This window comes from Tursiops truncatus, chromosome 11 (genome assembly GCF_011762595.2).
Source record: "Tursiops truncatus isolate mTurTru1 chromosome 11, mTurTru1.mat.Y, whole genome shotgun sequence".
In the NCBI taxonomy this organism is placed as follows: domain Eukaryota; kingdom Metazoa; phylum Chordata; class Mammalia; order Artiodactyla; family Delphinidae; genus Tursiops; species Tursiops truncatus.
In genome coordinates this window covers 63,149,333-63,161,011 of record NC_047044.1, presented here as the reverse complement: position 1 = coordinate 63,161,011, position 11,679 = coordinate 63,149,333, and the positions used below count along the sequence as shown (strand labels likewise).

General features: G+C 57.4%; 2 protein-coding genes across 5 annotated transcripts; one reads left to right on the top strand and one right to left on the bottom strand.

The window, feature by feature from the left end:
- Window positions 1-82: 82 nt before the first annotated feature.
- TROAP (trophinin associated protein) lies at window positions 83-7,071 on the top strand. Of its 4 annotated transcripts, XM_073788728.1 has the most exons (15): window positions 87-353; window positions 638-792; window positions 898-1,084; window positions 1,616-1,773; window positions 1,863-2,000; window positions 2,192-2,274; window positions 2,926-2,978; window positions 3,459-3,580; window positions 4,518-4,634; window positions 4,718-4,801; window positions 4,902-4,961; window positions 5,226-5,360; window positions 5,516-6,140; window positions 6,415-6,608; window positions 6,857-7,029. In XM_073788728.1, exons 2-15 carry the CDS (start codon window positions 649-651, stop codon window positions 6,902-6,904), a joined length of 2,148 nt encoding a protein of 715 aa, XP_073644829.1. In that variant the 5' UTR covers window positions 87-353; window positions 638-648; the 3' UTR covers window positions 6,905-7,029. The 4 variants fall into 4 exon arrangements, with proteins under 4 accessions (XP_073644828.1, XP_073644829.1, XP_033722684.1 ...); XM_073788727.1 differs by having other exon boundaries at window positions 83-353; window positions 5,516-6,608; window positions 6,857-7,071; XM_033866793.2 differs by having other exon boundaries at window positions 234-357; window positions 5,516-6,608; window positions 6,857-7,071.
- On the bottom strand, window positions 6,988-11,140 carry C1QL4 (complement C1q like 4). The gene is made up of 2 exons (XM_033866796.2): window positions 10,537-11,140; window positions 6,988-8,494 (listed from the first exon to the last, which is right to left on the bottom strand). The coding sequence occupies exons 1-2, from the start codon at window positions 11,071-11,073 to the stop codon at window positions 8,315-8,317; spliced, it is 717 nt and encodes a 238-aa protein (XP_033722687.1). The 5' UTR covers window positions 11,074-11,140; the 3' UTR covers window positions 6,988-8,314.
- Window positions 11,141-11,679: the final 539 nt, after the last annotated feature.

Sequence of the window (11,679 nt, the reverse complement as noted above, 5' to 3'; positions counted from 1 at the left end):
GCACCGTCCCGCACCAGTCCCGAGACCTCGCGAGAGTACCCAGCGCCCGTTGTCTCTCAGACTCCGAGCCCACGCCTTCGCCGGCCTCAGAAAGGTCTCCTTCTTCTTCTTCCACCCCGCGCTCCGCTCTCGGATTGGCTGGTTGAGTCGGGTCAGTTTTTTTCCTGGCCAGAAAGCGGCTCGACGACTAGTCCTTCTTTTGGCCTCGCCTCCGAAGCCTGCGGATTGGACAGCTGAATCCTGTGACACACGCCTCCGCAGGAGCGCAGACAAGCCAATCAGGAGCTTGGCGTATTTTACAAACTGGGGAAGTATCTGCAGCAGAAACCGAGAGAGTCCGGGGAAAAAGCGAAGCAAGTGAGGGCGACGCTGAGGGGTTCCGGGGGAGGTGCGGCACCGGGATCTTGGAGGGAATGAGGGCTTCGGGGGCTCGTAGGGAGGAGAAGCAGTTTGGGGTCCTGGGGCTAAAGAATAGGCTCAGAGGGTTAGGAGGAGACCCCCAGAAAAGAGGCCTTGCAGGCGCCGGGTCCTCTGGGCGCATGGATTTGGGTGGAGGTGGGAGTATCAGGGATGTCAGGACCGAAGCCCCGAGCTGGCTGACCTTTGATCCCTGATCCTGCCTTCTTCTCCGTCTCAGTTGTAGTCGTCATGACTACCCTCCAAGCCACGAAGGATCCTCTCCTCCGGGGTGTATCTCCTACTCCCAGCAAGATTCCCGTTCGCTCTCAGAGACGCCCGCCTCTCCCCACAGTCAAACCCAGCGCCCTGGACCAGGAGAACCAAGATCCAAGGGTAAGAGGGGTTGTGGGGGGTGAAGACAGTAGCTACAAGGACGCAGCACACACCAGCAACGCACCCCAACGCTGAGCCCCAGCTTTTTGTTCTCCCTTCCCTCAGAGATTGGTGCAGAAGCTCAGTAGTCAGCGCCCTCTCGTTGACTCAGCAGGCCCCAGGCCGAAAGCCACACATCAAACAGAGCAATCGGAGAGATTGGTGGGGAGTACTCAGCTTCGGAACCCCTTGGAGGAGCTCAGGCCTAGCCCTGGGAGACAAAATGTGGGACCTAGGCCCCCTCTCCAGACAGGTACCTGTTGGAGGCTTGAAGACAGTTTCTTTGGCTGGGTAGGAGAATTGGCTGGTGGCAGTGGGGTTTGGGGGCTTTGCATTCCCGGGTCTCCTGCTTACTATAATTCCTAGTCCCTGCTGCTAGAAAGCTCTTTGCTCTTAGAAGCCCTTTGCTTTCTTCAGCAAAGCGTCATCTCTTCTAAAGCCTTTTCCGCCTCTCCCAGTCGTAATCAATTGCTCTGTGTTCGCATGCTTTGCTGTACTTCTTTTATAACATGTCCATACTTGGACTTGAGTCTGTTACCTCTCTATAGTTTGATGATAGCTTTCCTGAGTATGGGGGCTTTGTCTTATTTGTCTCAGGGTGTCAGTGCCTAGAATAGTGTCTTACACAGAGCAAAGTCCTATGAATGTTTGGTGAGCTGAGTTCAGTTATATGAGTCTCTTCGGCTCACTCTTACACCTCAAGGTGACTCTGCTGGGCTCCCTGACCCCTCAGCCTCCCCGCTTCCTGTTCCTTCTCACCTTTCCTTCTCCTCTTCCCTTGCAGAGGCTCCAGGGACCATAGAGTTTGTGGCTGACCCTGCAGCCCTGGCCACCATCCTGTCAGGTGAGGGGGTGAAGAGCTGTCGCCTGGGGCGCCAGCCCAGTCTGGCTCAGAGAGTACTGGTTCGAGGGAACCAGGGAGGCACCATCCGGAGGCGCCAGGTAATGAGCCAGGATAGGAGGAGATCAGGCTGGAGTAGGCTGATGAGGGAATCCTGAGCCTGTACTGATAGCCTCTCTTGGGGTCCTAGGATGCCCGGGCCTCTGCATACTTGGCTCCCAGAACCCCCACCCACCGACTGGACCCTGCCAGGGCTTCCTGCTTCTCCAGGCTGGAGGGACCAGGACCTCGAGGCCGGACCTTGTGTCCCCAGAGGCTAGAGGCTCTGGTGAGTGCCCTTGAGGGGCTGATACTCAGTGCTTCTGGAAACTCCTTCCAAGGACAGAGCTGGGCCTTAGGAGGGAAGGTACCTCATGATGAGCCAGAGGGTTGGTATGGAGGCCGATGGGGTTGTTGGTGAAGCCTGAAGGTTTGAGGCCTACCTCTGACTCTGTTTTTTCTCTTGCTCCTATGGCTCAGATTCCACCTTCAGGACCTTCCTCTCACCCCTCTGCTCCTCCCGGTTTCCAGGAGCTAAGAAGAGAGACAGGTGGCAACAGCAAGTGAGGAGAGGGTCATCTGGAAAAGAATGATTCAGTGTCTGATACAGGGGTCCCTCAGAGCTGGGGCCTTCCGGTAGCTTTAGGACTTCCCAGCAGCCCAGGGCGGAAGGGGGAAATCTGTGAGTGCTCAGGGTGAGCCCTTGCAATAGGGGTCAGGCCTTCACAGCCAGGCCTCAATATGACATCAGTTTCATCAGGCTGTGGGACAAGGAGGGGACAGAACTGAGAGGTACCATCTCTTTTGTTTCGTGGCCAGAGCACAGACCGTGGCAGTAAATGGGATTTGGGTTTGATTTCTGACTCTTAGTACTTATGATTTGTGCAAGCTTGCCTTACCCTCCGAGCTCCAGTTTCTTTTCTTTTCTTTTTTTTTTTTTCTGGCTGCGCCACTGCGTGGATTGTGGGATCTTAGTTCCCCAACCAGGGATTGAACCCGGGCGCTTGGCAGTGAAAGCGCAGAGTCCTAACCACTGGACTGCCAGGGAATTCCCACTTCAGTTTCTCTAATCTGTCAAATGAGGATAATGTTTGTATTATCATTTGAGGTTATCGTGAGAATTAAATGAGATGATGTTTGAAAAGCACTTAGCACAGGGCCCAGCTCGTACTTGGTACTCAGTGACTGCTAGCTGCTGTCCTTATCGCCATCAGGACTTCAGTGAGCCAGGCCTCAGGATTGCTTCTGGAGACCCTTGTCAAGCCTGGTGAGTGTGTCTGGCCATGGGGAGACAACAGGGGCAGGGGAGCTGCTTGTAGGGAGCAAAACAAGAGAAAGCTCAGCAGGCTGTGGCGGGAAGCCCAGATCAGAAGGAGACAGAGAGGAAGAGATCTTCTTGATAGGCCAGAGGTTGGCCCAGTTGCACTTGTGTCGGAGGAGGTGGTCCCCGTCTCTACCCTCTCTCTGCCGCTTCCTGTAGGGTTTACCTTCCACTCACTGTTCGGTCCTAAGAGCCATCACCGCACCCCTAGCCCACTCAGGGTATTCAGATTAATGATTTACTACTGAAATAGTGCTGGCCTGCAAAGGGATGCTGGATGGGTCCCCACCCCTGATGGTGCAGTGGGGGCTGTCAAACTGGCATACCCTAGTCGGAGGTTGCAACCTCCGACTAGGGTTGCAGGGCCCTGTGCCAGACTTTGATGTGTGTTCCAGACACTGCAGCAAATTTCCTGTCTCCTCCTAGCTTCCTCTCTCCCTGAAGGAGAATATGAAGTTGTCACTCACTCAGATGAAAGAGGAGGGGGCCCCCTCGGTCTGGCTCAGCGAGTACCATTAAAAGAAACCCGAGAGACAACACACACCAAGGTGAGCTGGGACCTTCCTCCTCTGTGCTGGGGGAAGGGCACAGAGGAGATGCAGGGGGGGATTCCCCAGCAGCAGCGGCACTGAGGATTGTGGGTAGAGCCAGGCAGTCCCAGCCTGGATCTCAGCATGTTAACTGGGTCCTGGTTTGCCCTAGATGGACCCAAGGCCCTCTCCAGAGTGGTACTGGCCTCTGTTTACCAGGTGTCCGGGGCCTGCGAGTGAGAGGTCACAGTCTGTTATACATTTGTATCACCATCAGATCAGTGCTGAGAGTAAGACAGATCTGAGAGTTCATTCTTTCACTCCACAAGGGTTTATTGAACAGCTACTGTGTGCCAAGCAATGTTCTAGGTTCTGGATATACAGTAGGAAATAAGTTTACATTCTAGAAGGGGGAGACAAAAAATAAACACACGCGTAAAATATATAGTAGGTCAGATGGTGCTAAGTTATCTGTTTAAAAAAAAGAAAGTAAGGCACTGAAAGGGAAGGAGAAGTGGAAGGGGGTGATTGGTACTGTAGTTTCAGGTAGATCGGTCAGGGGAATCTCACTGAGGTGCGGCTAAGTGAAGAGCAGAAAGAGTTGAGGGAGTGAGCCATGCAGATAATCTGGGGAAGAACGTTCCAGGCCACAAGAACTGCAGATGCAAAGATGGTGTGTTTAAGGATCAGCAAAAAAGCGAGGCTGAAGCAGAGTAAGAAGGAAAGGAAGTGAGAGGTTAGAGCAATGACAGAATCAGGTTGGGTAAGGATTTATAAAACAGCGTAAGATCTTGACTATTACTTGGAATGAGTGCAAAGCCATGGGGAGGGGGGATGAACAAGGGAGGGACATGACTTGATTAGATCTCAAAAGAATCACACTGGCTGCTCAAGTGAGGACAAGAAAGAGCAATGCCAAGCGGGAGGGATCACTCTTCCACCTTGTTCTCCACAGGACGGCCGTGACTCCTGCCTGATGCCCTCCCCTGGCCAAGTGATACCACCTGCCATCACCCGGCCATCACCCTTTGGACGGGCTCAGCGTGTGCCTTCCCCTGGCCCCTCAGCTCCAGTTTGTATCCACAACTCCTGGGGGCTGGGATCACTGTGAGGTCTCGGTTTTGTCCCTGCCCAACCACACCCATCTCTCCCCAGACCTCATATTCAGTGTTGCGGCGTCTCGCCATCCGCCCCAAAACCCAGTTCACACCCCTTCCATCGGCCCCCAGAGCTCGGCAGGTGAGAGAGGGCAGGGGAGGTAGCTGGCTTAGGCCAGGGCTGGAGGAGGAAGGGGATGGATGGGTACAGGGAAAGTCATGGCATCTCACTTCTGTCCCAGGCCCAGTGGTTGAGTGGCCTCTCCCCTCAGCCTTGCCCCGAAGAGCCTGCCCTGCCCTGGGTAAGTATCTGAAACCTTCCCATGCTGAGCTTCCTCGCTCTGTCCCGTTGGCCTGAGGCCCAGCAGTTTTGAAGCAAGTGGGCTCTCTGGAAAAGCTGCCTAACTCTCCAACTCTCCCTGCTTCTCTGCTGCCCCTCCTAATCCAGGTCTAGGGCCACTCAGTTAAGGCCCTGATCCCTTCCTCACTAGTTTGAAGACTCAAACTAGTCTTCTTCCTACTCCAGCCTGGCTTCCTCACGTGGCCCCTCTCCTCCCATGTGGCAGGAGCAGATTGCAGTCCGGTTATTTGACCAGGAGAGTGGCATAAGGTTGCAGGAGGGTCCTGGGAAGCCACCCGTGTCAACTCCTTATGGACCCCACCCCAGTAGAACCCCCAACCTCCAGGAGCTGAAGCTGCAGGTGGGCTGGTGTGGGCAGCAGCTTTGATGCCCGATGGCCAGTGACGGGGCTGGGAAAGCGAGAAATGGCGGGGGTGGGGGTGGGCATGGAAATAGGACAGTGTGGGTACAAGACTTGCACCCACTTCTTGACATCACACTCTGTCCCACCCACAGCGCATCAGTATCCTGCAACAGCTTTTGCGACAGGAGGTAGAGGGGCTGGTGGACGGCAAGTGTGCCCCCCTTCATGGAGGCTCCTCTCTGGATGTGGTTGAACTTCAGCCCCTGCTGGCTGAGATTTCTAGAACTCTGAATGCCCCAGAGAATAAATCTGGGGCTTTTCATCTTCCTGGAATGTTACAGCACTCTGGGTTGCCCAAACCCTACCTTCCAGAGGGGTGTGGGGAACCAGAGCCCTGCCCTGGAGCAGAGCCCGAGGTAGCTCTGCCCTGCCCTCCAGCAGAACCAGGGCCCCCAGAGTCCTACCATAGGAGGGGGCCTGAGATATCAGAGCCCTCCACCCAGGAGGCTTCAGAGCCCTGCCCTCTGGGAGAGCCTGGACCCCTTCAGGCCTGCCCCCAGGGGCAGACAGGACTCCCAGAGCCCTCCCCTAGGGTAGAGCCTGGGGTATCAGAGGCCTGCTCCCTGGAACCCAGAAGTCCAGAGTCCAGCCCATGGTCCTGCTGCAGTCAGTGGGCTCCAGCGACCACCAGCCTGACCTTCTCCTCCCAACGCCCACTTTGTGCCAGCCCCCCTATCCACTCACTCCAGTCTCTGAAGCCCCCAACAGGCCAGGCAGGTAAGGAGTTGGTTGGAAGGGGTTGTGAACAAAGGAGGTCCTCATCTCTCGCTGGGAGCAGGGCCTGCCCTGCACCAGGTGATCCTACGCTTTCTTTCCCCTACCTCCCTTGCCCCAGTCCGGCTCTCCCACAGGAAGAAGTGGGGGGCTGCACCTTCAGCCCTGTGCTCCTAATTGGCTTGGCCCTTGGTCGCGGAGTGGGAAAGGGCAGTATATGGTGGGAGTCTAGGACTCCAGAGTCTGCCCTGATCTCTCTGTGGCCTTTGGCCCTCAGGCCCCAGCAATCTGGCCCCTCGAACCCTGGCCCTGAGGCAGCGCCTCAAAGCATGTCTGACCGCCATCCACCACTTCCACGAGGCCCGCCTGGACGACGAGTGTGCCTTCTACACCAGCCGAGCCCCTCCCTCAGGCCTCACCCGGGTCTGCACCAACCCTGTGGCCACATTGCTCGAACGGCAGGATGCCCTGGTGAGCCTCCGGTCCACAGCCAGCTGTGCCTGTGGGAAGTAGGAAGTAGGGCAGGGGGCCATCCTCGGCTCCTTTACAGAGGTCAGGGGGAAGAGCTGGCTACAGTTCAAGGACGGCTGGGCTGTGACGAGGTCAGGGGGAAGAGCTGGTTACAGTTCAAGGACAGCTGGGCTGTGACGAGGTCAGGGGGAAGAGCTGGTTACAGTTCAAGGACGGCTGGGCTGTGACGAGGTCTTCTCTCTCCCTAGTGTTTTATTCCAGTCGGTTCTGCTGCCCCACAGGACTCTCCGTCATGAGGCATACGCCTCCACCCACTCCTGTCCTGCCTTGCACCTTCCTTTTAACCCTTATTTATTTTCCACACCATGTACTGGGGGCTGACACCCTTTTGTCCTTCAATAAAGTTTCTAAAATGTCCAAATGTCTGTTTTCCTCCGGTCCTACTTAGGCCAGCTACTGCTGTTTCTCCTCAATTGTCCACATGGTGGCAGTGTCCTCCAGCTTAGAGGCCAGCCCTGGGTTCTCAGTCTTCCCCAGGCTCCCTCGCCCAGAAGCTGTCCAGGTCATCCCACTCCTGCACACCCCACCCTCCCAGCAAGCACTATGAGTGAGTGTTTTTTTTGGGGGGGGCGTGAACGTGGGCCTTTGGGGAGCTGCTTTTCTCCTTGCTCCCTGAGATCTTGGCCGCTCCCAGGAGCCGTCAGCAACTCCTGCATCGCCTAGAGTTCCCTAGAACTCTCCCCCTGCATCAGCAGAAGCACCAGACCCATACCTCTGGAATCCTCCCTTGCTAGTGTCCCTCTGGTTGGCGTCTCCCTACAGTGTCAGGCCTCAAAGCTCTCCTGAAGCTGATACCCTTCCCCATATCAGAGTAGAAACCCTGGGCTACTCCCCTCCTCGGCTTCCCCAGAGGCAGGCCTTGCCAGGAATAATGAAACTTTTGCCTCTGGCAGAGAGTGATAGGGTAGGGGTCCTTGAGAGGAGTGAGGAAAGGGTCAGCCACTCTCCCCCACTCTGTGCACCGAGTTAAGAGGCACACACATTCTCCCACTTCACTTTATTGGAAGAGGCAACAGCAGCTGTAGCCCCAGGGCCTAACCCCCGATGGGGGTGAAATGGGGACTGCAGGATGAGTTTTAAATGCTAGGAAAGAATTTCCTGGTTCCTCCAGTTCACAGGGAGGCTGCCAAGGCTAGAGCCTGAAGCCTGAAAATGGAGATGAGGGGAGGAGGGGATGGCAGAGAAGTTGTCATGACAGAGGACCAGCGCCTACCCACCCTGATGTCTCCTCCCGCCTAGAAGGGCTCCTTCTGTTTCTGTTCTCTCCCTCCCCAAAAGCCAGGGCTTCCCTTCTGTTTTCTGCTTTCCGTGCCTCTGTGCTGCAGTTAGTGAACCTGTTTCCTAGCTCCCGAGAGAAGAGAGGGCCACGACCTGCGCCCCCCTCCTGGCCCGGCTTTCACAGGCATGTGCGCGGATGCTGGTGGTCCCTTCCCAAGCCGCTCTGCTCCTCTGGCCGGTTTCCTCAGCTCCCCAGCCACTCAGTTATACCCCGGAGCACCAAGAGTCCGCCCATTAAAGGCCACCTCCGGGAGCGGGAGGGCCCGTCCCACCCCCAGTCTCTCAAAGGATGGGGTGGCGCCTTGGGTGGGGCAAGCTGAAGGTGGGTGAGGGGGGGAGCGGAGGGGTGGCGGGGGATGGGGCCCGACTCAGTCCGGGTAGATGATGAAGCCAGAGAAGGTGCTGTACTTGTTGGTGTTACCGCCGTGCACCTTCCCGCCGTCCAGCTTGATGAAGACTTCATCTCCCACATCCAGGTGCAGGATGACGCTGTTGCTGGCATAGTCGTAGTTCTGGTCCGCGTCCTGTGCAATGGCGCTGGCCCGGACCTAGAGAGGGGGAACAGAACAACCCACTCATGCCCTGTGCGGAGCTGGGGTGATGAGGGGTCGGCCGAGGAGATGCAGCTGGGCCTGTGAAGGTGACGCGAGGGTAGCAGGCTGCAGGGTTTGGGAAGGACAAGGTGCTTCGCAGGCACTGCCATTCACTAGCTGCTGGGACTCGGGCAAGTTTCACGCTTTCTGTGGTCCTTAATTTGACCTATAAGGTAGGAGGTAGTAATAGAACCTACCTCCTCAGGTTGTTAGGATTAAATGAGTTACTACGTGCGAAGTGTGTTACAAAACAGCGCTTTGCACAAAGAAAATGCTATATAGGTTTTGCTATTATTCTTATTTAAAAAATAAAATTAGACTGTAGGATAATTTTTAAGATTCTGAACCCACTCGGACCTTCTAAACTTGTGCTCCCTTCCCCCAGAGATAGGGCACAGGTGTGTCTGTGCGTGTGTAAGCAAGGGTGCAGGCTGTGGGAAGATGCCATGATGTAATCCTCCTCGATTGTCCCTCCTAGTGCCCGCGGGCGCCCCGACGTGGGGGTCGCCTTCCGCCCAAACAGGTAGTGCCTCTTCCCCTCTGGCCTCGCTGCTGTAGGTCGCCTCACCGACGCCTTAGCGTCGCAGCCAGCCCCCTCCCCAGCCCCCCTCTTCCTGTCCCGAGGGGGCTGGTTATTAACTGATTAATTATTCATCATTATTCTAATCACTATTTACCGTGCCCAAAGCCGCAGCGCCCGCACCGCGGAATACAGTGTGGGAGCCACGCGGCCCCCGCCCCCTCGGGAAGCGACGCACTCTAGATACATACTCCCCCCCTCCGCCCCTCACAGACACGCCGCACAGACCACACACACCTACTCAGTGCCACAGGCAAGCAGCCACCTCTCTACTCTCACACCTTCGCACCCCGCACCCACAGACACACTTGAATCACGCACACACACGCTACAGTCTTACACACATACACTCTCACTCCCTTTCCCTGGGCTCCTGGGGCGGCCCTGCTAGGGGGAGACCTCAATGTAGTGCCTTCGGTTCTTGGAGCGGAAGGGTGCTGCAGCGGTAGCAAGACCTGGGGTTCGGACAGGTGGGATAAGCAGGCCTGACGCGCCACGGTCAAATCACCCCACCGCGCACGGGGCGTTCGGAGGTCACAGCTCAGCCCTAGCCTTACACCCTGCGGCTTGCGTGGCCCAGGCACATTTCCCCAGCCCCACCCCTGTTGCCTCTGGCTCCCCCTAAGCGTGTCCTGGACCTTGAGCTGAGTCTTTGGGACTTTTCTTCCAAGCTAAGGCAGCAGTGACTCCGACTCTGACCACAGGAGCAGGGACCAGGCCGGGGTCCAAGGCTTCTGCTTTATCTGTTCTTGCCTCTTCCCTTCTCCCAAATTCGTTCCTGCAAGCCGCCTGGCTGGCCCCAGTGCTGCCTCATTTTCCACCTCTGCCTATGGACTCAGTATTAGCTGAGGGTAAGGCCCACTCTAGAATTGACCTCAGGCCCTGGGACTAGTAATAGAGTTGCCTGGAAAATGAGACAGTGTTTTCTTTCTTTTTTTACCTTCTCCTTGAAAATCCAAGCTTAATGACCCCCATACGGGAACAGATACCAACTGCCCACGGCGTGATACCCGGACTCCATTCTAACTCGAAGGAGCCAGACTCCGGTAACTTGCCCATCAAGTGGCTGGGTAACCCAAAGGCCAGGAGGGCTGCCCAAGACAGGTGAAAAGAGGCTAAGAGGCAGGGTGAGATACCAAAGAGGTTTGCTGTATAGTTGCCTATAGTCGGAGTGTGAGGCTCTGAGTTTTAATTCTGACACCATTCCTAATGTTCCATAAGACCCTGGGCAGGTCGTTTTCTTTCTCTGGCCCCCCAATTCCTTTTGGACTAAATGAAGCAATTTACAAGTTCTTGGCAATGTGGCCTTCTTGGATTTAGTGACGGTGTTTGGGGAAGAGGTTCGGGTTGCGTAATAAATGCAGGGAGAATTAGAAAGCTACCTTGTCTGGGGCTGGGTGGGAGAGGGGCAGCTCACCTGTCCATTCTTCATCAAGTCCGCCCACATGCTGGTGCCGTCACCGCCGCGCATAAGCACATGGTAAGCGAAGAAGTAGACACCTGGCATGGGGCAGGTGAACTTGCCACTGGCTGCCTCGTAAGCGTTGCCCACGTTGGTCACCACGTCGTCGAAGCGCAGCACTTCGTAACCTTCGTGTGGCCGCCGCAGGCCAGCATAGAAGGCAATTCGAGGCACGTAGCCGGCAGGGGGCGCTACCCCGCCGGGGCCTGGGCCTGGAGGGCCCGGGGGCCCTGGCCTGCCCGGCTCTCCTGGAGGTCCTCTGGGACCTGGTGGTCCCGGGGGCCCTCGCAGACCTGCCTTCCCGCGCCGGCCCACCTCTCCCTTGGCGCCCTGAGGGAAGGGGGGTACGGAGGCGGGCGCGCCGTCGGGTCCTGGGCCTCGCGGCCCGTGGGGGTCGCACACCATGCGGCAGCGACCCAGCATCTCGTAGTGCGCCGGCCCGCGGGAGCTGTGCACTAGCAGCGGAATGGCCACCAGCAGCAGCAGCACCATGGCCACCCCGACGGCCGCGCCCGCCACCCTCTTGCGGCGGCTCAGCCGCGACGCGGCCAGGGCCAGCAGATCCTCCTCACTCTTGGGTGCAATGGTGGCGGAGGCCCGGGGCTTTCCGCGGGCGCCAGAGGCGGTGACCGGGCTCGGGCCTGGGTCGGGATCCCCCCGACGGCTGCGCCCGGCCCCCCCGCCCCTGTGGGCTCCCGCCTCAGTGGTGCCGTTCCCCAAACCTTCCGTCAAGGCGGAGGTCCCCCCGTTGTTTGGACCAGGGACAGCTCCCGACAGTTCAGAGTCCGTGGTCCTCTATTACCCTCTCGTTCAGTCTAACGTTCCCAGGCGCCTGAAATCGGTGGCTTCTCGGACGGCTGGTTTCTTACAGATCTAGGATGCCTGCCCTCCGGACAGCTGCTTTCTCGAGGATGGCGGCGCCTAGGTCCCAGGCTACCCAGACGGATAGCTCCCGGCCGGAGCTGGGACTACTCTCCGCGCTCTGGACGTCCGGGGCTCTGCGCTGCGGGTGGCGCCCACCGGACGCGACCTCCTCGCAGGTTTGCGCTCTGGCTCTTGGCGAGCCTTGACCCACCTTTCTACCCTAGCCGCGGCCCC

Bases quoted from the DNA above. Each gene is read 5' to 3' on its own strand.
- TROAP (XM_073788727.1), top strand. From the start codon at position 649: ATGACTACCCTCCAAGCCACGAAGGATCCTCTCCTCCGGGGTGTATCT. The intron at 1,085-1,615 runs GTACCTGTTGGA...CTTCCCTTGCAG, and splicing joins TAGGCCCCCTCTCCAGACAG to AGGCTCCAGGGACCATAGAG. The intron at 1,774-1,862 runs GTAATGAGCCAG...TTGGGGTCCTAG, and splicing joins GCACCATCCGGAGGCGCCAG to GATGCCCGGGCCTCTGCATA.
- C1QL4 (XM_033866796.2), bottom strand. From the start codon at position 11,073: ATGGTGCTGCTGCTGCTGGTGGCCATTCCGCTGCTAGTGCACAGCTCC. The intron at 8,495-10,536 runs GTGAGCTGCCCC...CCCCCTCTCTAG, and splicing joins ACTTGATGAAGAATGGACAG to GTCCGGGCCAGCGCCATTGC.